Source organism: Mastigoproctus giganteus, chromosome 3, assembly GCF_048544385.1.
Source record: "Mastigoproctus giganteus isolate SK-2022 chromosome 3, ASM4854438v1, whole genome shotgun sequence".
In the NCBI taxonomy this organism is placed as follows: Eukaryota; Metazoa; Arthropoda; class Arachnida; order Uropygi; family Thelyphonidae; genus Mastigoproctus; species Mastigoproctus giganteus.
In genome coordinates, this window is record NC_143577.1 from 161,322,172 (window position 1) to 161,348,116 (window position 25,945).

Here is a 25,945-nt window from a genome sequence, read left to right on the forward strand (position 1 = left end):
TAAATTCAAATTGAGGAAAGACAATTGTAGAATAGACGGGCAGAAATTGAACTGTGTTGTAGAATAGATGTTCCAGCAGGTGGTTAATTGCTAGAACAAACTTCCAACTGTTGTCATGGAAGTTGATAGCTTAAATAAATTCAAGGAGAAACTGATTCCCTCTAAAACAAAAAACTTTTAGAGGGAATAGTTGTGTATTTTTTTTTTTTTTTTGGCTGATACTATATAAGCTTTGTTTTTTGCATCATATGCCTCTACTAATGCTAATGACTCTGAAGAATACAATTAAAAACTGTGCAAAGAAATAAAAGAGGCCAGTAAATCAGAATGTCTTATAATGTGGGATTAACTTTCCAGATATCGAATGCAACTTGCAGTTTGGTCACTCGTACACTAGCAAGACTATTGCAGATTTACTATATGACAGTTTTCTACAGCAGCATTTTCAAAAGGCAACCAGAGGGAGTAATACTCTTGTTCTGATTATCAGCCGTGATTATACATGCATTAAGAATCTGCAGATAAAGAACCACTATGTGGCAGTAATCAGAGTGCACTGATGTGAAATTTACTTAAACCTGTAATTACCATCAGGGCTGTAGAGGGAAGGGTTTCTGCTTTCATAAATGTGACTATGGTGGTCTCAGCCAAATTTTAAATTATACACAGTCGAACCAACTGATGATGTTATCAACAGCAATTTCTAAATGTGGAGCATTGAAGTGAATTAAACTTGGAAGCTACAAGGCTTTTCATACCAACTAAAACACTGTTGAAGGTTTAGGCCTAAATGGATGTCAGATGAGTGAATAAGACTCGTGGCAGAGAAGAAAAATGCATGAGATGCATATAAATTATCAACTGACACAGCCTATTGTAGATATAAGCTCGTCTGTAATCAAGTCACAAAGGAGGTTTTTTTTTTCTTTTATGTAAACCCCCAAAGGAGAGGTATTAGAACCTATAGTACTTAGTACCGTGCTTGAGTTGGAGGTTGAGAAGACGAAAGAAGATATTTGTTGACATTGGACTTGAACTTCTGTAGACTAATTTTCAGGAAATACGTATGAAGGAAGGTTGCTCCAGAAAACGGCAGTTGAATGAATAAACAAGGAAGATGAAAAGTTGGTTCTGTGAGTCTGAAGTTGGACAGTAAATGGATGTTGGTGGGCGGCTGCACGTGTTCGAACTATTTTGAAAGAGAGAGTGGGAATTATAGAAGCCAATTCAGAAGAACAGTGCCCATGGAAGTATCTGTAGAAGAGGCACGCAGCAGGAACAGTACGTCTATGAGACAGCGAGTGGAGAGACTCTGTTAGAGATGAATCATTAATTAACCTAACTGCCCTCTTCTGAATGGAATCAAGAAGGCTGAGAGAGGTTTTGGGGGCACCACCCCAGATGTGGAAACAATATTCCATGGCAGGGCAGATTTGCGATTTATACAGAGTGAGCAGCTGTTTGGAAGAAAAGTAACGCCGAGAGCGAAAGAGAAAACCAAGTTTTTTAGATGCAGAGGAAGCAATATTTGTAATGTGCTTGTGCCAAGAGAGATTAAAAGTCAGGGTAATCCCCAAAAGAGATATATCATTTTGCCTAGAAATTGGAGTGTCACCAAAGATAAGCATAGGAGCAGAAGAATCCTTTTTATGAGATATAAGACAAGACTGAGTTTTAGAAGGGTTGAAATCAACTAAGTTGCCTTTGCCCCATTGGAGAATTACCTGAAGATTGGCATTTAAGGAATTGGTGGCAGATTTTCAAGAAGTTGAAGCTGATTGAGCAGGGCAAGGTTTCTCAAAGTGGAAAGTGGAATGCAATGTGCTATCATCGGCAAAACTATGGATAGGATTTCCAGTCAATGGAAGAAGGTCATTAATATATAAGAGGAAAAGAGTGGGGGAAAGAACTGAACCTTGAGGGACACCGGCATTAGTGGAGAAGTTAGAACACAGAGAGCCATCTACCATCACCCTCAGTGAGCAATTAGAGAGAAAAACTGGATAACCAATTACTAAAAACAGTTGGCAAACCATAAGATGGAAACTTGTTTAGAAGACCTTTATGCCAGACACGATCGAAAGCCTTTGAGATATCAAGAGCAACTACTTGTGTTTCACCGAACCTTTCCATTGAATTAATCCATATGTGGGTAACATAAGCCAGAATATCACCAGTGGATCGACACTGACGGAATCCATACTAGCGATCGTTGATCAGGCGGAAGATTTCTAGGTAGCTTCAAGAGTTGGCGGTTAATTGATTTCTCCATTACTTTAGAAAGAATAGAAGTAATTGCAATGGGACGATAATTGGATGGGTGGGATTTGTCACTCTTTTTGGGAACTGGCTGGATATGAGAAAATTTCCAAGCAGAAGGAAAAACACCTTTGGAATAAGAAAATGAAAAAAAAAAGGCGACATAGAACAGGAGTAAGTTCAGAAGCACAGGTTTTGAGAACAAGTGTAGAAATACCATCGGGACCTGGAGCTTTCTTAGCATCAAGATTCGTCAAAATCCTTCTGACATCCTTTTGACGGAAGACCACAGGAGACATTGAATGGAGCATGTTGGGAATGGTGGGAGGTGTTTTACCAAGATCATTAATACATGAGTTGGAAGAAAAATGGGATGCTAGCAGGTCAGCTTTATCCTTGGCTGAAGTGCCAACAGAACCATCTGGTTTGGACAGAGGTGGGAGCGGAAATGGGCAAAAGTTGCGGCCAATAGCTTTGGCAAGAGACCAGAATGTTCGGCTACCATTAGGGCAAGAAGCAAGTTTTCTACTCTTAGGCTGTTCAAACTGTAGTTTGGACTGATTAATAGCTGTTTTACAATTGTTGCAAGCTTTGGTGTAGGCAGAAAATGAAACTGAAGAATTAGAAAGAAGCCAATAACGATATGCAACGTTCTTCTCTTGAACAGCCTTAATACATTTATTGGTAAACCAAGGTTTAGATAGATAAAGGACAAGATTTTAAAGTGGAGTGTGGCATAAAGGATTCCATTCCTGCAAGAATAATTTCACTGACACAATCTGAACAAACGTTAACATCTGAAGTTTTGAAACAGTAATTCGACCAAGGAAAAGAAGAAAAGAAATCTCGCAGGTCATCCCATTTTGCATTCTTGTAATGCCAAACAACAAGAGGATGGGAATAGCCATGAGATAAAGGCTCCATTGGAGAAGAGACAATCACCAAGTTGTGATCTGAAGTGCCTAAAGGACCTATCACTTCGACCGCGTACTTAGAAGGGTTGTTTGTGAGAAAAAGATCAAGCGTGTTGGCTGTATGATTAGGATTGTCCAGTATTCTTGTAGGTAAATGAACAATCTGTGCAAGGTCATAAGTAATTGCAAAAGCCTCAGCATCTCAACCAGCTGGGTCAGTGTGACTAGAAAACGGGAGCCAGCTGGAGTTGTGAACATTAAAATCACCAAGGAAAATTACCTCACTGTTAGGAAAGTTGGACTGGAGAAAGTCAAGTTGCAAAGAGAGGAAGTCAAAGAGCTCCAAGTGATTAGTGGAGTTGGGAGAACGGTAGAGACAACAGATGAATTTGACACAATGAGGTAGAGAGATTTTAAGCCAGAGAAGATCAAAGAGGAGATTCCAAATTGCCAAGTCTCTGACTGGGAATATCAGAACAGACATATGCACAAGTACCACCTTTGTCACGAAAGGAATCATACAGCAAATAATTTGGGCATCTGAGATGAGCAGTAGTTGAATCAACCGATAACTGAGATTCCGTCAGAAAAAGTACATGGGGTTTAGGCAGGCGAAGGCATTTTACAAGAAATCTTTGGCAGATGATGCAAAGAAAAATAAGGGACGACTTCTTTAGTTATGTAAATTCTAGATGGAAGGGGCTGAATCAGATTGACCACTTGATATCGATGGTTCAACCGTTGATGATCCTGTTCAGGTGGGTGACAAAGAGAATGAGTATTTTGCATATACATTCACCCATGAGTAATTCTGAAGAGAAGTGGCAGCCATAAGTTGATATCGATGGTTCAACCGTTGATGATCCTGTTCAGGTGGGTGACAAAGAGAATGAGTATTTTGCATATACATTCACCCATGAGTAATTCTGAAGAGAAGTGGCAGCCATAAGTTTATCAAACCCTAATAGGGAGCTAAATGTCTTTGTAATAACTGAGAGGAAAGTTGAAGATAAATTGTTGAAGTTAAATACATGAAAGGCACCTGCAGTGGATGAGATCTATCCATTTATATTAACGGAGGCAGCAAAAGAAGTAAGCAAACTCTTAGCCATAATTATGAGAGCATCCTTGGATTCAGGGAAGGTCGCCACAGACAAAAAGTGCAAATGTATGCTCAATTCAAAAAGGGGGATCAAACGGTGACATGAGTAATTACAGGCCCGATAGTTTAACCTCTGTTCCAGGGAAATCAGTGAAGTTAATGGTTAAATAATCAATTAAGGATTAACTGTAGTTATAATTCAAACACAGCACTGGTTTGATAAGGGGAAATCTTGCCTGACCAATCTGGTTGGAGACAATGTGGTCACAAAGGAAATGGATGCAAAAAATAATTCTGATATCATATACTTGGATTTCAGGAAAGCTTTTGATACTGTTGCACGTAGAAGGCTGCTGTAGAAATTGGAGCAGTATGGCATTAAGGGATACAAGGATGGTTGAGTGGGAGAAGACAGAGTGGTAATTAGTGGACACCTCTGAACATGGACTGATGTTCTTAGTGGATTCCCTAATGGTTAAGTGTTAGCACCATTGTTTTTTTCTATATTTTTCAGTGATATTGATAAAGATATGACAGGCGTAATGTCCAAGTTTGCATATGATACAAAGGTTGGCAGGGTTGTTAATGACAATAACGACAGTATGCTGCTGCAACAGGACCAGGAAAAGTTGGGTAGATGGGCTGAGAGGTGGCAACCATAGTTTAACATTCATAAAGTAACCCCATAATAACATACCAATGGTGCAGTACTATACTCAGGGTAGTCGAGTATGAAAAAGACTAGGGGGGTAATTGTGCCATGCAGACAGGCAGCTCATGGGATCTTGTCAATGATATGCAGGAACTTTGCTAGCATGGATAAGTAGGTGATTGTTCCTTTGTATAAGGCAATGGGCAGGCCACACCCCGTGGCCTAACCATTGCCTATACCATTGTCTGTAGGCTTCATTTTAAGAATAACATAGAACTGCTGGAACGAGTACAGAGAAGGGCAACGAGATTGGTGAGAGGACAAAAGGGGGGTGCTCTCACCAAGATAGGCTTAAATTCTGCAAATTGCAGCTTCTGGAGACCAGGCACCTGCAAGTGATCTGAATGAGGTATATACAACTTTGAATGTTTTGAGAAACTGAATGCTGATGGAATTCTTCTGCTTGCTCAGATTATGCACTTGAGGGGCAATAAGTTCAGTTGTAGAAATTTGCCTTTTGCCAGAGAGTGGTTGATACCTGGAACAAACTTTCATCTGTCGCTGTGGAAGTTGATAACTTAAATAAATTCAAGGAAGTGGACAAACTTTTGCAGCAAATGGATAGGTGAATGGGAAGTGTTGGTTTTTTTTTTTTTTTTTTTTTTTTGCTGATGCTACATAAGCTTGCTTTCTTGCATCATATGGCACTACTAATGCTAATATTGGAACAACTGAAAACAGCAAAAGAAACTGAGAAGGAAAAAGACTCAATAGACATGCTTTTCTTTTTAACAATGGCCACTACAGTAAAAAATATTTCCTCATACAACCAAAACATAATAAATACTAAAAATTTTTAATATTGTTTCACAAATGGGGGCAAAATATTTTATGCCCTATCCACCTCATAAGTCATTCCCAAAACCTTCAAGAAAATACTTATCTGAACATGCACGCCTACTTCCAACCCCCACTCTCCCCAACAGTCTAACTCAAGTCATTCATCATCCACTGCTGCTACATACCTATCAAATTTCTCACCAACTGATTAAGTCATTTAAAATCAAGTGATATCAAATTAATTTTTGAACTGAACTTGAACTGAACAGTGATTTTTAAAAAATTAAAAATCATTAATAATGATGTAATGATCTTCATTAAGATTTTAATTATGTATGTAAATTAAAAATTAATAAAAGTGTTCTTCTTACCTTAAACAAATAGCTAGTTTTTTCCTTGGTGTAATGACCTCATGAAATGTGGTGTTGAATTTCCTTAAGTCACCTTCTATTTTTGATAGAACTTCAAATTTATTCCTAGGCATCTGAAAGTATTGGTAGAATTTGATTTCATCGTCAGTTAACTGAAGGAAAAGCGTAGAAAAAAATCCCCCCTTTCTGTTTCCTTCGATTAAAGTAGGATGCACCCATCTTCTCTGTCTCATTTTGTTTCTTCATCTTGCAACAGTGCAATCATTTCCATATCATCATTAGGAAAGATTTTAAACATTTCTGAAAAATAGTTCTACATGACTTTGGCTACCTTGATATGCTTGTGCTAATGACTGAATTGATTGTGAGCTTACTGTCAGTGCAAATGCCCTGTGAGTGTGATTATTCTTTAAGTGTACCACTAGTGTGAATCAATCTTTATTGTGATCATGGATAGAGTAGTGGTGATCAGACATACATGAATAGATAGAAAGGGAAAAAAAATAATAAATAAATATATATATATATATATATACAGTCGAACTTGGTTATAAGAGCATCAAGGGACTGACAAAATTTTCTTGTTATAACTGTTACTCACTATATCAGTGACAAGTTAAATCTACCTCCTATTTTTTTTTTTTAATTCTCAATAACTTGATAAAAAGATCGATTCAAAAAACAAAAGAAATATTAGAGGGGAAAAAAAAAAAAATAAAATAAAATATATATATATATATATATATATATATATATATAAATAATAGAAGAAGAAGAAGAAGAAAATCTTTATTGTACAGTAAAGATACAATAATGTGCCCGCCACAGCCAGGAGGCCAGGGGCTTGACAATGATATAGAAATATAAAAATATGTACAGTATAAAAATTTGTGCAGTATAAAATATTACATAACAATTAAAAACGTAGCATTAGCCATTCAATAGATATGAGTATGTACATAGTTGTGAGGCAGACAGTACACCAAGGTATGTACACGTTCATATGTACAAAGCACATATTTAAGCATATTCACACAAGTCAGAAAATTTCACAGTGCCAAATTATTGTTCGGTATTGCATTTTCTTGTGAAGACAGTTCGTCGATTTGCCTGCGACGTGCCATTATGCACCTCATAGAAGATAGCAGATGGAGATATCAGTATGAGTCGACATCAGGGGCCAAACAAAAGGGGAACAAGTTCGGCCCACGAGCGCCTGTAATTGCGATCGGAAGCGAATTTCTGCAGGTCAACTCCGATCATTAGCAGGGCTTGTACTGTAGGAAGTACATGTCCAGGTAGGAATCTGTCACTGATCTTCAGCCTGTTCCGTTGTAGCTGAAGAAGAGGGGTGGCTCGTAAGGACGGAAGTGGAACATGCCACTGGCATATATCCCAGAAGTCAGGGGAGTTGATTTTGCCAACCAGCAGTTTGACTGTGGTCGCAGTTCTCCTCATGCTGATTATTTGAGGCAGCCGTGGGATTTGGAGTTGGTCGGCCATGCTGGTGGTCCTCTGCTGAGGGGGGAGTCGATGTTTGTGGGTTGCCCACTTCAATATCCAGTATTCACTGGCGAAGATGGGCTTCATGAGAGAAGGTACTGCGGATGCCCATATTTCAGAGGCATACAGAAAGGTAGGATACACAACGGTTTCCAAGTATCTGATTGTGGTTCTTGCGTCTGTGTTATGAAGAAGATGTTGACGGGCAATCCAGCGCATTCGGTTGATCTTGCGTAGAACACATTCGATGTGACAGTTGAACCTAAGGTTTGGGTCGAAGGTTACACCGAGATCTTTGTGTTTAGTAACACTTGGAATAACTGCACCCTGCAGTGAGGGTTGTATGGATGTGGGACACTTCTTCAGAGAAAAAACCATAATAACGGATTTTTGGGGGTTCAGTTTGAGACCGAAATGGTTGAGATGGCTGGAGAAAGCTGTGATCTTATTACAGATTTCCGATGTGATCACTCCCCTGTCGGCTGATGGTGGCTGATAATAGTATATACCTACATATTATTTATATTAATATGCTTGTATTCGGTTTTTAAATCGATCAAGCCAACTGTTGTTACATACAAAATTGTCACGTCCAAATTGTTTAGCAAATTTTTCCGCTTGGGCCTTCAAGATTGGGCAGTCTATTGAAAATCTGGCACGCCTTTGTGTAGTGAACCAATGATTCATTGACATTGTAACCTTGCACTTTCTAATTTTTTTTTTTTTTTCCAGTTATGATCTTTTCCAGTGCCGATATGTAAATATGTTTATTCCTCCACAATGTCATACTATTGAAGAGGACAAATAAACGTTTTACACACTTCCAACATTTTTTGCACTACATTCTAACTCACGAATAATTTCCACTTTTTCACGAATCAAGACTTTCTTTGTTGGTAGACATGTTTCCGAAGGAAGGGTTTGTTTCTAACTGATTTTATTTAAAATTACAGTAAAGTGATCTGCATTCAAAGTTCTTAGAAGTCCCGAAGTGCATACAAAGTTCTTAGATGTCCCGTTGACAGAATTCTTAGAAGTCCCGAAATAAATTTATGGTTCAGTGAATATGAAACATTCTGTAAATAGGGTAATGTGACAAGAGGAATGTTAATGCACTATTGTATAGCCCCAGTCCCAAAAGGACAAGGTCATAAACCAGCAGCAAATCCGATGCAATACAGGTGGTCATAAAAGCTAAGTCGCCCTTTTCATTTTTGTCTAATCCAAGAATTGGGTTTTTTGAACCTGAGCAATTAAGAACATTTGCATAGTTACCAAAATTTGTATGATGTATCCGCATGGTGTGCTCGTTATAACAGTGAGAAATTTTATGGAAATACGCATAAATTAAAATTATTATGGCTTTTTGCTATTTACAGCTGTGATCTCATTATTTCCTTGCTCGTTATAACCAAGTTCGACTGTGTGTGTTTCTCTGTTTTTTTGTTATCTCTTATCTGCCTTACTGCAGTTTACACATGTGCTGTTGAAGTAACTGTGCAACACCTCAATTTATTCTTTAAATTTTGACACACTGCATGTCTAGTTACTTCTGTTGCTTCACAGAGTTTTACGGTTATCAGCATCATTACTCCATGAAAAACGTACTGTATCTATATTACTATCAATCTAACTGTTTTACAGTAGAGTATTCTAATCTTGATTTTAATATTTTCTTTGTTTTCAAGTTTGTATAGATTTACAGAAACACTATGAAAACTTCATTTCTAGTTACGACTTTCTCAAAGAAATATAAAATAATGCTCGATTTTAATGCTTTCTTTCTGTCTGCTTCCACTTTTTGTGTACACATTTCCACTCTACATCAATAAACAATGCTGAGCAGCTGCATTCTTATTTCATCGATTATTGTTATCAATTAAGCCTTATCCAAACGTAATCACAATAAGTAGCAAAACAGAAACTAAAAATAAACATAAATAGCAATTACAGAGAATTAAGTTATAAATTACCTCTTCGTTATATAATTTGCTGAGCTCCTTTTTAATGGGATCTATAAGTTGTATCTGACCAGCAGAGAAGCCTACTAGAAGTGATACACCTTCACTGGTCACAGTAAGTTGATTGAAATCATGACAAGTGGGATAAGTTCCTTTATAGACACGTTTATCAACATGCTTTGTCAGATCAGCTGCCTTAAAAAAAAAAAAAATTCAAATAAAATTTCAGGTATATAATAAATTAAATACTTGTTTTTGTGAAAATTTATTCATTTCTGCTATCAAATATAACCTTGTGATATATATATATATATATATTTTTTTTTGTTGATCTTATATGGTACCCAATGCTTTGTTTGAAAACAATGATGTAAAGCTTAAAAAAACATAAGTAAATATCACCTGAAAATTTATACAAAGCAAGGTATTAAATACAAGGGTTATACTAGGCATTTATATCATGTTTCGTTTAAATTATTTCAATTAGTTATTAACAGCTTACCACCAAATGCTGGTGTTTTCTGGATACTCAGATGCTGTGGGTTCAGTGAGGATGTGTTTAATTGTTAGATGGGATTAGCCAATGAACACTGAGGAAGGTTATTTCCTCTACGCAAAAACAAATGACCTGGATGGGAATGACTGATACGGAGTCTTGCCAGAGGATCACTTACTGATTTTACTGACTGTTATAGTTGGAGACTCAATTGTAACTATACTGGTTGTTACAATAGGGAATTTAATTGAAAGGGAGACAGAAAATATAATCTGTAATAAAGAAAGACAGCACAAAACCACAGTATACCAACCAGGGGCAAAAATGACAATGTGTGACAAAATTTATCAGCACATTTTAGTTGTAGTGGGAGTATAGTAATATACATGGAAACTAATGATTTAAAGCTTAAGCAAACTGGTGACCTGGTTATGAAAAATATAGTCATGTTGAAAAAGCATCACGAGATAGGGCAAAATATTTTTGTCTGCAATTCTGCAAAGACAACAGGGGATTTCATAACAAAAGCCTTGGTGCATTAATTCTAACCTTGAGGGACTCTGCAAGGCTTATGGAAAATATTTCTTAGTACGGTCAGACTTAATTGGCAGATGGAATTTATTTTATATGGATGGTATTCACTTAAACAGAGGAAGAGCAAGGGTTTTTTCTAATGCTATTGAGTAGACACTAAGGACTCAGGGAAACTAGTTTTGGGGGTTAGATAAGTCACCACACAATTAACTCGCATAAATGGAATATAACAAAGTTACACTTGCACCCTTTCTGAGAGTGTTTGTATACAACCACTAATTATGCTCAACACTAAAAGGAAAATCATGATTAAAGTAAAATCCACCAGCAATCTAGGATCACATAGAAAAACATTTATAAGTAGCCATAAGAGCAGCATTAGGTTATCAAAAGCAATAAAGCACAAATCTTAATTTGCCTATACAGTAATTCCAGAAGTATTGTAAACTTCTTAAATCAATTTTAGCTTTGAATCAAATCAACCAATAACAATGTAGCTGGGTCTACTAAGACATGGTACCACAGAGATATAAGATGAATTTCATTATGGTGAATATTGTAAATCCAGTAGATACAGGGAGGCATTAGCATTAGTAGAGGCATTTGATGCAAGAAAGCAAGCTTATGCAGCATCAGCCAAAAAAAATAAATAAACAAAAATAAAAAATAAAATAAATAAAAAATAACCACTTCCACTTCACCCCTCTGTTCGTTCGAAATACCTGTCCAGCTGAGCCTTAAACTTATTTAGGCTATCAACTTCCACGACAAGGGATGGAAGTCTGTTCCACCAACCAACCACCCGCTGGCTAAAGGCAAATTTCCTCACGTCTATCCTACATCTGTCTTTCCTCAATTTGAATTTATGCCCTCTCAGGTGATTATTCTGAGCAAGAGGAAGAATCCCATCAGCATTGAGCATGCTCAAACCATTCAAGGCTTTATACACCTCTATCAGATCACCTCGCTGGTGCCTAGTCTCTAGACACTGTAACTTGCAAAACTTAAGCCTTTCTTCGTAAGAGCACCCCTTTGTTCCATTCACCAATCTTGTTGCCCTTCTCTGTACTCGTTCCAGCATCTCTACATCCTTCTTGAAATGAGGCCTCCAGACCTGTATACAGTACTCTAGGTGTGACCTGACCATTGCCTTATACAAGGGAATAATCTACTCCTTATCCCTGATAGAAAAATTCCTATATATCATCGACAATACACAATGAGCTACTCTTGCAGCCCGTCTGCACTGTCAGAAAACTTCATATCTGCCTGCATAACCACCCCCAGGTCCCTTTCATTCTCCACCACTGTCAGTGTAGTACCACAGAGTTGATACGTTGCTCTGGGGTTGCTGTTTCCCATATGTAGTACTTTACATTTGTCAATGCTAAACTTCATTTGCCACCTCTCAGCCCATCTGCTCAACCTTTCCAGATCCTGTTGCAGTAGCATAGCGTCAGTAGTGTCCTTGACAAGCCTGCCAACCTTCGTATCGTCTGCAAACTTGGACATTAAGCTTGATATACCATCATCAATATCATTTATAAATACAGAAAACAATAATGGACCCAATACTGAACCCTGAGGGACTCAACTAATAACATTAGTCCACGATGAGCAGTGTCCATTGATTACCACTCTCTGTCTTCTTCCCCTCAACTACCCCTTTATCCATAGCAGCAATTTGCCTCCAATGCCACACTGCTCCAATTTGTGCAGGAGTCTTCCATGTGCAACGGTATCAAAAGCCTTTCTAAGATCCAAGTATATAATATCAAAGTTATTCCCTGCATCCAGTTCTTTTGTGACTGCATCATAGTATCCAATCAAATTGGTCAGGCAAGACTTCCCCTTAACAAAACCATGCTGTGTCCGAGCTATAACTGGAGTCTTGTCCAGATGATCCTGCAGTGCTTCCTTAACCAGTGCCTCCATTAATTTTCCGGGAACAGAAGTTAAACTAACAGGTATATAATTACTTGTGCCGCCCTTTGATCCTCCTTTGTGAATTGGGGTCACATTTGCACATCTCCAGTCCATGGGTACTTCCCCTTAGTCCAAGGAAGCTCTCATAATTATGGCTACGGGTTTGCTTACTTCCTTTGCTGCTGCCTCTAATATAACTGGATAGATCCCATCCACCCCAGGTGCCTTTCTTGTATTTATCTTCAACAATTTCTCCTCCACTTTACTCTCAGTTATTACAAGATTCTCTAGCTTACTGCCAGAGTTGAATACACCTCTGGCATTCCCCTAGCTGAATAACTCCTCATGTAAGAATGTCGATGCAAAATATTCATTTAGTTTGTTAGCTACCTGAGCAGGATCATCAACAGTTGACCCATCGATATCAAGTGGACCAATCTGATTCATCCCCTTCCTTCTAGAGTTTACATAAGTAAAGAACTCTTTGCTGTTTTTCTTTGCATCCCTTGCCAAAGATTTCTCGTAATCTGCCTTCGCCTGCCTAACCTCCTTTGTAACTTGGTTACAGATCAACTTGTATCTATCATAGGCTTCTGTGTCACGTGTTAATTTGTATGTATCCCATGCATTTTTCTTCTCTGCAATATGTCTCATTAGTTCATCTGACATCCACTTAGGCCTAAACCTTGAACAATATTTCTTAGTTGGTATGTAAAGCCTAGTAGCTTCCAAGATAAGTTCTTTGAATGCTTCCCATTTTGAATTTGCTGTTGGTAACATCATCAGTTGGTCCCACTGTACAGAAGTTAAATACTGTCTCAGTATATCATAGTCGCCTTTACGAAAGCAATAACCCTTCCCTTTACCCCTAATGGTAGTTACCTCTTTGAGTAAATCCCACTTCAGCACACTGTGATCACTACCACCTAGTGGTTCATTTACCTGCAGATTCTTAATGCATGAAGAATCACTACTGATAATCAAATCAAGAGTATTACTCCCTCTAGTTGCCTCCCGAACATGCTGATGTAGAAAACAATCATCCAATAAATCCACAAAAGCCTTGCTAGTGTGTGTGACCAGCCCCCAAATTCCAGTCAATATCTGGGAAGACTCTCTGATTTACTGGCCCACTCTATTGCCCTGTACAATTTCTTATTATACTCATCAGAGTCATTAGGCCTATAGCACACTCCTATTCTCAATTTTGATCTCACAATGCTTATATCACACCAAACTGACTCAACACTGCACTGTCCAGCAATGTCGACTGGCTTCACTTCCTTGGATTTTATGTATTTCTTAACTAATAGCATAACCTCTCCTCCCTTCCTATCCTGTCTATCCCTTCTGTAGACACTGTACTCCCCAAATTCCAGTTCTGCATTCCTTATATCTGTGTGACACCACGTCTCTGAAATCCCCACAATATCTGCCTTTGATGTTTTGAGCAATACCTCAAATTCATCAAATGGTGGTATGGTGGGATTGGGAAACAATGTGCAATGCTTCTCATCAAAAACACTTGAAAGTGGCAAGAATATTCTCCGAGTCAAGTCAAGATAATGTGGATGCTGAGTCAGTGCGGCATAAAATGACTTGGGATAAAGAGAAGATGATAGTTCGGATATGTTACAAACCAACTGCCTCCGACGGTACAGCAAAAATCTATTTAGGCAGATTCCATGAGCAAATAAATACAACTGTATAATTACAGGTAACCTCTGTTTTAGACTGGAATACATAAGATGGCAAAATAAATAATGGCTGAGGTTACGAGTTGAACTGTCCAGTTAAACTTGTAACCTCAGCCATCAGGAAGTTATTATAGCCATTATTTGTGATTCTTTGATTAAGTTGGTGAATTTGTTTGTTACTTGGCTCTTGTAATTGCTTAAGAAAATATAGTCAACTTCTACTGTCACTGTGTTTTTATCAATAAGAACATTCAAATGTTGACGCCATCACTATAGTATTGATATAGGTGATATTTGTAGCAGCATAATCAGCATCAAAATAGGCCTATAAACTATAATTTATAGCAATACAAGCGTGTTTCAATAAATTGATTTTATCACATAGGACATGATGTAATCTAAAAGCACATAGTTTATACTGCTTTTAAATGAGCAGGATTAGCATAGCATTATTCTTTTTGATCACTCAGTTTTGTGTTTTTAAATTAAATTTAGACTAACGTTACACCTAAGACTGCAGCAGTAAAGCAAAGGGCTCAAAGTAGCAAGAATGCTTTGGTTTGGGGAAGAACTTCCAAATCTCCTACAAATCTATATTTTGTTAAGTGTGTTACTTGTGCTCTTTCTGTGAAAACTAGCTATCATCTGCTCTTTTTGTGAAAACTTGATGTAACAGGATATGATACAGCCATCTGGGGTGTGTGTGTGTGTGTGTGTGTGTGTGTGTGTGTGTGTGTGTGTGTGTGTGTGTGTGTGTGTGTGTGTGTGTGTGTGTGTTCACTGCAAGGAGCATAAGGAGGTTAAGTGCAAACTCAGCATTATGATGGAATTGCAGGAGAGCTTGAAAAATAGGGTTGATGCCCTCAAAAGGATTAAATTAGAGTGACCCATCAGGCACTAAGCCTAATGCTTCAGCTCATAATCCAGTATCAGACAACAAAAAAACAAACCCTTGCAGGATCAAGGTATTGTCTTTCAGGGTGCTAAAGTAGGGCAGCTATCATCTTTTAAGGGCACAAAAGGTGATATTGTTGTACACATTGCCAATAATGATATTAAGAATAGGAGATTGGAGAATTTAATTAACAAGTACAGAACCATGTTGAGGAAAAGTCAGGACTTAGAACTGCAATTGAAAGTGATTATCATGGGGTGGAATTCTTCTCTGTGTGATTTTTTTTTTTTTTTTTTTTGATTTGGTAGTTGTTGGCGCATCGGCTTCTATGGCCATATTGCACCTCCCAAGGTTTTTGCAGTACTTTGATCCAAGCCCGAGGCGGGAATCGAACCCGCGACCTTTGGGTTGCCGGGCAGGTACTTTACCCACTCGGCTAGCCCGGTCGGCTCTGTGTGATTTATGCTTGTTAACGTGAGACTGTTCTACAGGGATGGAATAAACAAACAGAAGGGATTCAAGGATATCTGCTGATGCTATTGAGGCATAAGATGGGTTGGAAAACAACTAGACTGGGGGATACAGAAGATAAAAAAATTAACAACAGCTGCAAGCAGAGGTGAAAGTGATTCTTCCACTACTTCTATTAGAGCATACAGCAGCCTAGAAAGCAAGTGTCAAGAAGTTCAAGACCTGCTGGGAGTCCATCTGGAATGAAACATACATGGGCTGTGTTAGGGTTACTAAACGTAAAACAGTTGCAGGTATGCACATTAATGAGAGGTGCATAGTAAATAAATCTGACAAATTTGAAGTACTGATCAACCCATCAGATGCATACCTTATAGGGATATTATAAACATGGTTTCATTCAGAATCTGAACAGGAGGAAAACAATGTACACAGAAATGACAAACAGGATAGGAAGGATTATGCTCTTAGTTAAACAAAATCGAAGGCAGTGTGTCTAGCAGACATGGGTGACCAGTACAATGTTGAGTCAGTTTTGTGAATGAGCACTGGAGGGGGAGTAGAGTAGGTGCATATTATAGGCCTAATGACGGTGAAGAGTATAAGCAGTGGTGAGCTATAGTGGGCTCACGAGAGCCCATTGTTATTTTTTTTTTTTTTTGAAAATTTGTTGGTCGTCTCAACCCATTGTTGAAACGATAATTTATCTTACAAATGAAACCCTAAATGCACAATTATTGAGTATCCAGAGCCGAAACTACGGTGGGGCGAACGGGGCCCCATTCCCAGCATTTTAATGGTGCAATCGATCAGTTATGTATTTTAAAATTGCTTCATTTTTGATTTAATTACAGTCGGACCTCTGTTTAACCAACTTCTTTATACCGAAGTTTTTTAAATTCCCCTAGGCAATTACATTTAAAATACAGTAGTTTTTGTAAATGGAAATTATTTCCATGTAACGAACAGATTAGGAGAGACAACTTTGTATGCATTGTTCTCACCTCTGGCCTTTAGGTAATTAGAAAGCACGAATTAAGGGTGAAAGGGATTACCGTTCCACAACGTTAGTGGTGTCCGTAAAACTTATGCAGCCACATTCCGAGAAGTCGCGCTAGTCAACATGCTTTCCATAGCCAGTCAGAGGATTAAGAAGATACCCGACATGGATAATAGCCTCTTGTGAACCTGTGTTGTGGTTCCCCTTTACTCCGCCAAACGGGCGTATGTTTTTCGGAGAAGTGAGTGATCCATGCCTTTCAGTAAATTTCTCCTGTCTATGTTTACATGTTTACAGTAGCTGAATATCTGAGTGATTCCGATATTTTGCACAGTATTCAAAGAACTAGTGACAGTAGCAATGTGGGGGGGGGGTGAGTTGAGGAAACTAAGATATTATATGAACTTTAAGAAGATGAAATGCTGACAGATTTTGAAACTTTGTTGAGCCTTTCACTGCGTAGAAAATGTTCTAAAATATAATGGCATACAGGCAATAATTTAAAAAAAAAAACTATTACCAATCTCCAAAAAACTAGCGCAAATTAAGGATGATTGCTAAAGAACTTGATGTGGAAACTACAAAGATCGGTCATGTGTTCAGGCTGCAAAGAGCAGCTTGTAGCTTGCGAATGGTAATTGCGGGTTAAGGGAATTATCCTGCATTGTGCAAACATTTTGGATCAGATGCCGCTGTAGCCCAGTGGTCAGGCGCGCGAGTGCATAAGTACACGTGCCTTGAGTGACTTGGGTTCAAGCATGCTGAATACGGTGCTGTTTCTTTTATTCTCTCTACCTTGTGAACTCCTCTGACTGTATGGTCGCCTTGGAGTATAAACAGGAAATTTATTTTTATTTGGGATTGTTAAAGCGACTTTTAAATCTGGAATTTCTTAACCATTTAGCACTAATGATCGATATCCTGCAGGAGCTCTCTTACATTTCAGAAGCTTTACAGATTCCCTATGGCAAAAGCAGATAAATTAATTATTCAAACTATCAATGCTATTGCTAATCTGAAAAATTCTGAAGGAAAATATGAAGCTAAAATTGAGAGCATGTTGAAGTGGAAAGAATTTGAAGGAATCAAAATCGAAAGTAAGAACAGCAAAATTATCGTGACAAGTTATTAAATGCATTGTTTTATCCTTAAAGGATAAGTTATTAATGCAACAGGGTGATTTTAAGTTAAATAAAGAAAATAATCATACCATTGAAAGAAATTTTAAACATATTCTACCGGAAATCATGGAATTTAAAAGAACTTTAGTCTCGGTGGCAAGACTGTGAAAACCGAATAAGAAATTTGTTTTTTGATAAAATATGAAATAAAAATTAATGATTTTAGTGATTTTGTCGAAGACAGTTTATCTTTAAAATTGAATGAAATTCCCTTTACAATTAAGAAAATCAGAAATATCTTTGAAACCATTGCGATTAGCAGTGCTGAAACTGAGCAAGCTTTCAGCATAATGAATAATATCGTGTGAATGAATGAATAATGTTGAAAATTAAACACGTTGCAGATTATGATGACCATACATCTAAATGAAACCATTGCTTCAATTTGATCCAGATCGTTATGTCAATATTAATAACGTAAATTGCATATGGCAATTTTTAAAAGAAAATTCTCTTGAATATTTGTGCAATATTTTTTTCATGTAATCTGTGATTTTTGTGTACCTTTTCCAGAAAAGTTTGTTTTTTATGTAATATTTGTTTTTATATTCTAGAATGTTTTGTGATAATTCGTTATTTGTAATATGGTAAATATTTTTGTTATTTTTATTCACAATATTAAAATCTTATCATGAAAAAAATGTATCCATTATATTTCCCTAGTTGTAAAAAAAAGAATAAAAAAGTCGCGCGTCTGCCAATCACGAGCGGTAGATGGTTTTATGTGAAACATCCTTCGCGTCACTATATGACGTCACATGGTTCTGACGACATACTATTCAAAAATTCCAAACAGAACTCGAGATATCGTACTGGTCACGAAAAATGTGTCACACGCTCTAATCTAATCATACTACTAGTGAGTGTCCCACACAGACTAGTTGTCTGAGCGTGGGAAGCACCTCTGGCAAACGCCGCGTGTGACGTCACTTCCGTGACCGATCAGATTTACTTGGTGGGTACCTCCCCACCTCTAAAATGATGTTTCACATCAAAAAGTGTGAGCCCATTGTTAAAATATTCACAGCTCACCACTGAGTATAAGGGTATAATGAATAAGTGTATAGACAGAGTGAACCAGCAAATCAGATGTCTTATAATAGGAGACTAACTTTCCAGCTATTGACTGACCATGTGGGTTGGTCAATCGCACAGTAAAAAACTTTTGTCGATAGATAGGATGTTTGTTTCCTATACCAGCATGTTAGAGAGATAACAAGAGAGCAATACTCTTGATCTGATTATCAGCAGTAATTCTTCAAACATTAAGAATGTGCAGGTAGGAGACCCACTAGGTGGTGGCAGTGATCACAGTGTATTGATGTGGGATTCACTTAAAGACATAACTCTCAAGGATAAAGGGAAAGGCTCTTACTTTCATAAAGGTGACTACAGCACAGCAGTCTAAGACAGTTTTTAAATTTTATTCAATGGGACCAACTGATGAATTTACCAACGGTAAATTATAAATGGGAAGCATTCGGGGATGTTACTGTAGAAGCTACTAGGCTTTTTATACCAACTAAGGGATCCACTTCAAGGCACAGAACTAAATTGACATATCAGAAGAACTGATGAGGCTCATGGTAACAAAGAAAATTGCATGGGATGCATATTAATTATTAGGTGATACATATGCCTACAATACACACCAACTAATCTGCAATCAAGTTACAAAGAAGTCTAGGCAAGCTAAGACAGATTATGAGAAGTCTCTGGAAAAGAAAAGCAGCAAAGACTTCATTACTTATGTAAACACTAGAAGGAAGGGATTAATCACATTGGTCTGCTAATTATGATTAGATTAACTGTTGATGATCCTGCTCAGATTACAAGACAAACTGATTGAGTATTTTGCATCTACATTCACAAGTGAAAAATTTTTTTAGGGATGGGGGATGCCAGAAGTGAGTTAAATTCCAGTAGGGAGCCGAGTGACTATGATAACTGAGAGGAAAGTAGAGGAAAAATTGAAGGTAAAAGTCAAAAAAGCACCTGAGGTGGATGGAATTTATCCAGTTATATTACGGGAGGCAGCAAACCTTTAACCATGATTATAAGAGCAACCCTAGATCCATTGAATGTCCCTATGAAGTGGAGATAAGCAAGTGTACATTGAAATCATAAAGAGGAATCAAAGTAAAGTACAGTAAACCCTCAATTTAACAGACCCCGATTTAACGGACCGGACAAATAATAATACAGTAATGTACATATTAATCTCTACCATATTTTTTTTTTTTTTTAGCTTATACAAAACTTCAGTGTTATTATTAATTAAAAATTAATAATAATTACCTATTTCCATTATTGTTTTGATAATTACCTACTTTTATTTTTATAATCAAATTCAGGAAATTGTTTTTTATTCTTTCTGAAAATGTGTTCAAATAGCTGTTATTACAGATAAGAGCAGGCAGTGACTTGCGAGCTGAATGTGACTTGGGACACTAAACTGCAGGTCTACCGACTCGCTTTGTTTTGGTCTCAGTCTGCCTCATGCTATCATGCGGTCAGGTTGTATACAGAGTGTTTCTGTGATTTCTGAATTGTGACTTTATTTATTAAATAATTTTGCAATCCTTACAATATAAAATGGCATCAAGTGATAGAGGAATTAAAATAAAATGTGTGAACTTAAATGTGGCACAGAAATTAGAACTAATTGAGAAATTAGAACAAGGCATCTCAGTAGCACATTTGTGAAATTTACGGCATAAAAAAACAAATCATTTCTGATATCCATAAATCAAAGGCAAAATTGCAACAATTTTATATTGTACAGTACTGTATATTGTATTAAAGATTTTTTTTTTCATTAAAAACAATAAAAAATGCCCCCCCCCCCCAAGGTTACATTCAACTTAACAGACTTTCGGAATTAACGGACACCCCTTCTCCCTTATTAGTCTGTTAAATCGAGGGTTTACTGTAATTATACAGACCTGTTAGGTTGACTTCCGGGGAAAATAATGGAGTCATTGATTACAGAAATAATGCAGAATTATCTAGACAGGAATGCAATTATACTGCAGTCACAGAATGGATTTGTTAATGGGCAGTTTTGTCTGACCCATCTAACTGGATACAATGACATGATAACAAAGGAACTAGATACAAAAATTAAATTTTAACTTCATATACTTAGATTTCAGAAAAACTTGATACTGTTGCACATAAAAGACAGCTATATAAATTAAAGCAGTGTGGCATTAAGGGCAAGTTACTACGATGGATAATGGAGTGGTTGAGTGGGGGGAGTATCAATGGGCTCTGCATTTCTTGGATTAATGTTATTAATGGAGCCCCCAGAGTGCAACACTGGGCCCACTGTTGTTTTCTATATTTATTATTGATACTGATGAAAGTATATCAGGCTTAATATCTAAGTTTTGCAAGTGATATGAAGGTTAGCAGATTGGTTAATCAGAGCAATCTGAGTATGCTACTTTTGTCTAGATGCAAAAAGGGCTAGGCAAATTAGGCAGGTGAGCTGAGAAGTGATAACTGAAGTTTAATATTGACAAATTTAATGTGCTTCATCTGGGGAGCAGTAATCCCAGATTAACATACCGGCTGTGTGATACCACACTCAGGGGTGCCTCCATAGCCAGGTGGGAAGGAGCAGCAGTGCGCAGCACACGCTTCTTGATTAGACCGGGGTTCAAGCCCGTCACCACCAAATACGGAGGATGCGAAAAGGTCAGGGAATGATCACTGCATATTCACAGAGCAATATGGCCTTAGTTGCTAATGCCCCTAAAAACCAAATAACAAAAACATAACAAACCACACTCAGGGCAGTGGAGAATTAAAAGGACCTGGAAGTAATTGGATATGAAGCTTACTTGTGCAATTAGAAGTTCTCTGAGCAGTGTAGATAGGCTTCCAGAATAGCTCATGGGGTTTTGTCAATGATATACAGGAATTTTGCCAGCAGGCAAAAGGAGGTGATTATCCCATTATATAAGGCAAAGGTGAGGCCACATGTTCATTATTGCATACAGACCTGGAAGCCTCATTTTAGGAAGAATGTGGATGCAAAGAAGAATGTGGATCACAATGGGTGCAAAGAAGAGCAACAGAAGAGCAATTGGTGAGGGGAGCAAAAGGATATACTTACTAGGAAAGACTCCAGTTTTGCAAACTGCAGCACCTGGAGACTATGCACCTGCAAGGCAATCTGAGTGAGGTGTTTAAGACCTTGAATTAATTGACAAGGCTCAATTCTGATGGAATCCTTTCTCTTGCTCAAATGGAAGAGATTAATTCAAATTAAAGAAGGAGGATTGCATGTTGGACGTTCGTAAATTTGCCTTCAGCCAGAGGGTGGTTGACTGTCAGGACAAACTCACATTGTGAGTTAGATGTGGGTAGTTTGAATAAATTCAAAGAACTAGATAAATTGTTGGAGGGATTTGAAAATGAAATGGGAAGTGTTGGCTTTTTTTTTTTTTTTAAGCCAATGATGTAGTACAGGGTGGCCACTGAAAGACTGAAGGGTTTGAAAAAGTCATAACTTGTTCATTTTTAATCTTTTTTATTTTCTTTTTTTACAGGTTATAGAGCATCCCTTGGAGATTAAAATGGCTACATATGATGTCCAGCAACGAGTAAAACTCGTTGGGTTTTTCTATTCCAGTGAAAGATCAATTATTGAAACTCAGAGAAAATACTGGCAACATTTTAAAGTCCTCCTAGCGATAACATGATTCAGAACCTAATTGCCCGGTTTGAAAGAACTGGGGATCAGTTGCACATGTCAACTGAAGTGTGCACAGATGCAGCAGTGGAAGCTGTACAGGAGAGTGTCCTTGAGGATCCATCTGCCTCTACCTGTCGTCGCTCTGCTCAACTAGGCATCGCCAGAACATCGCTTCAGAAGATTCTGAAAGCGTGGTCAGTCTTTCAGTGGCCACATTTTAATCTACAAGGGATGCTCTATAACCTATAAAAAAAGAAAATAAAAAAGATTAAAAATGAACAAGTTATGACTTTTTCAAACCCTTCAGTCTTTCAGTGGCCACCCTATATAAGCTTACTTCCTTACAACAGTTATAGATTATCAAGTAATTCCAATCTGTGAAAACACATGATTATGATAAAGCATTGAGAAGCATCTTCTGTTCTTCTCATCAGCCAATACTGTGGGCTTTCCATGAACTGAAAGAAAGAATGAAAGAAACAATCAAAAGCATAATTTGAACGTACTGTATGTTACAACTCCACTTAGCAGTTTACCTGTTCATCTCAAAATCAGAAAAATTTATTAAAGTAAATAAGAGACAAGATTAACATTTAAATTTTCAGTTAGAGATACCTAATATTAACAATGTTGGAAGGCCAAATCAACCTGTTCAAATATTACGAAATAACAAAATAGGCTAGTGGCCTATTTCTATTATGTGAAAAACCCAAGCAGTGTCATGCAAGTTTAGGCCTAACTTGGTCACACACAATTGTATTGTAATACAAAATATAAAATGGTTCTCACTTATTTATTTTTAGTGATAAATAATTTAAAAAAAAAAAAAAAAAAATTAGATAAGCCCATTATTTTCTGGCATATAATTTTTCTAAAAAAATGGAATCCCCCTCCCAAATGAAAACCCTAAACATGAAAGGTGTTAGGGAATCAATAGCACTTTGCATGATTTTTATGTTGGGTATACAGAAGATACTTGATGATAATGGACTGTAATTTTTGAAAATATGTGATTTTTTAAGATGTATGTGAAAATGATTTTTTCTAATGAAAAATGTATGATTTTTCCAATGTATATGAAATCACATACATTTGAAAATACATGTCAAGCCTTCATTTATTTCTTCTTTTGTTCTGTAGAACAAAATAAGAAATAAATGAAGAAGAGTAACTATTAGTTCGGAGATGGCTGGTGAATGGATGTTGATTCATTTAAGGCACATGTTCTGCTTTGGAAGAGGGCAGTGGAATTAAAGATGCTAATTCAGAAGGAAGGAAGGTAGGCAGCAAAAAAGTGTATGTCTGTGAGACATTGAGGAGACTTTTTAAGAAATGAGACATTAATTAACCTAACTCTCCTCTTTTGAAGAGCCACGGAACTGAGGAGATTGAGGACAACCCCAGATGTGGGCACATAAAAGACTGCTATATCATTACTATTAAGGTGATCCTGCAGTGTAGGATCACCTTGATAGTAATGATATTATGAGCATAGTGACATTTAGCTGAGAGAAGATCTTGTCTGACCACTCTGATACTACATTATGAGTTTTTCCCCCAAAGGAACATTTATATCAAATGCAAGAATTTAATACTTTACTTAGAAATTAGAAAAGCTTCTGATACAGTCCCACACAAATGTCTTGTACCTAAGTTGTAGCAGTGCAACATAGGAGCGAATAAAAACACTGAAATTACATTGACAAAACTATTAAGCAAACTATGAAAGCGCAAAATAAAAATAGAAGGGAAAATCATAAACAAGAAAGAACCTATACTCACCCAGATATGAATACTGATGCAGAATCCTGCAAGATGCAACTAATGCTCAAAATAATGCTAGGAACACCTTCTCCACACTGCTTAAAGGTGTGGAGAAGGTGTTCCTACTAATTCCTACTAAGAGAAATAATAACACAAAAGGATGGGGGAACCACAACTTGATCACAGGATATCTGCTACTGTGAAAATTCCCAAAGCTCAAAATCACAATTTTTGATGAAAGAGAAAAACAGACTGAACTAAAACACAAGATTATGTATGCTGACACCCTGTAACCAGGAAACAACTTGAGCAACTATACAAGAATGTAAATTTCACTGTCAATCAGAAACAATCAGCAGGTTGGTCTAAACACAATGGAAATATACAAAATACACTATTAATTCAGAATTATAAGACAGCAATCAAATTAATAGTGACACTACAACCAAGGATACTAAAAACAAAAAAAATAATAAATAAAAAAATTAAATCAACACAGGTTAACCATATCAAAGAATGATCAGAGACGGCTGAAGAACATAAAATAATAATAATTAACTGTGTGCTGGAGTGGGGCAATGAGTGAGCTAAACTGCTTTTCCCCATGAATCAAGCCCTTACTGCATGCACTGTAGATGTGGTATGTAGACAGACCTGACTCTAGCTAGACAGTTTAGTGAAAGATGAGCTCACCTTTCACTAAACATAATTATCTCTGAATTAATGCAACTAAATTCAGATTAACAGGCACTGCATTCAAAAAGTAAAGAACTATCCAGGTACTGAGCTTCATTTAGTTTATAGGTGGCCAAGATATCTTTAATTGGAGTTAACAGTATTTCCTACAGGTCTGTAGCCAGAATATGGATTTTGCAGGCTTGCTACAAATATCTTGAATTTTCAGGGTATACAAACAAACTTTGATGTAGAGCGTGTGATTGTCCTCCATAGAAACATATTTGCTAGCTTTAACTCAGAATTTCTGTAGGCAATAGTAGAGACATATGATGCAAGTAAGCCCAGCATCAGCCATAAAAAAAAAAAAAAAAACCCATTTCACTCCTCCATTCATTCCAAATGCTTGTCCAGCTCAACCTTAAATTTATTTAGGCTATCAACTTCCACAACAAAAGATGGAAGTCTGTTCAACCAATCAACTACCCTCTGGCTAAAGGTAAATTTCTGCACATTTATTCTACAACTGTCTTTCCTCAAATTCAAACTGTGCCTCCTGAGATTCTTAATCTGAGCAAGAGGAAGAATCGCATCAGCATTCAGCTTGCTCAACCCATTCAAGGCCTTATACACCTCAATCAGATCACCATGCAGGTGCCTAGTCTCCAGCCACTGCAATTTGCAGAACTTAAGCATCTTTGTCTCATAGTCAGCACCCTCTGAGAGGGCACTGACTCTCTTTAAAAATTACAGCTGTGAATTACAGGCTCCGAAAAAGCGATGTGTTTTCCTTTTTATTTACCTAATTGTTATTTTATATTGTACTTTATACGTAGTCTTATAGTTACGATGGTTATTTTTATTTTTTAATTTAGATAAAGAGTTTTTGTAGATTACTACTTAATATACGTAAAACCGTTATTTTGTTCAAATCTTGTTTTTGTATAGCATTAGCATTAGTAGAGGCATTTGATGCAAGAAAGCAAGCTTATGCAGAAT

General features: G+C 37.2%; 1 protein-coding gene across 2 annotated transcripts in view; it reads right to left on the reverse strand.

Moving 5' to 3' along the window:
- Positions 1–25,945, reverse strand: part of LOC150088369 (WD repeat-containing protein 20) — a 329,684-nt gene that overhangs the window by 239,799 nt on the left and 63,940 nt on the right. For both annotated transcript variants that reach the window (XM_090370747.1, XM_090370746.1), the window contains exon 2: positions 9,615–9,797. In XM_090370747.1, the coding sequence (XP_090226873.1) occupies positions 9,615–9,797 (183 nt within the window). The remainder of the gene's footprint in view (positions 1–9,614; positions 9,798–25,945) is intronic.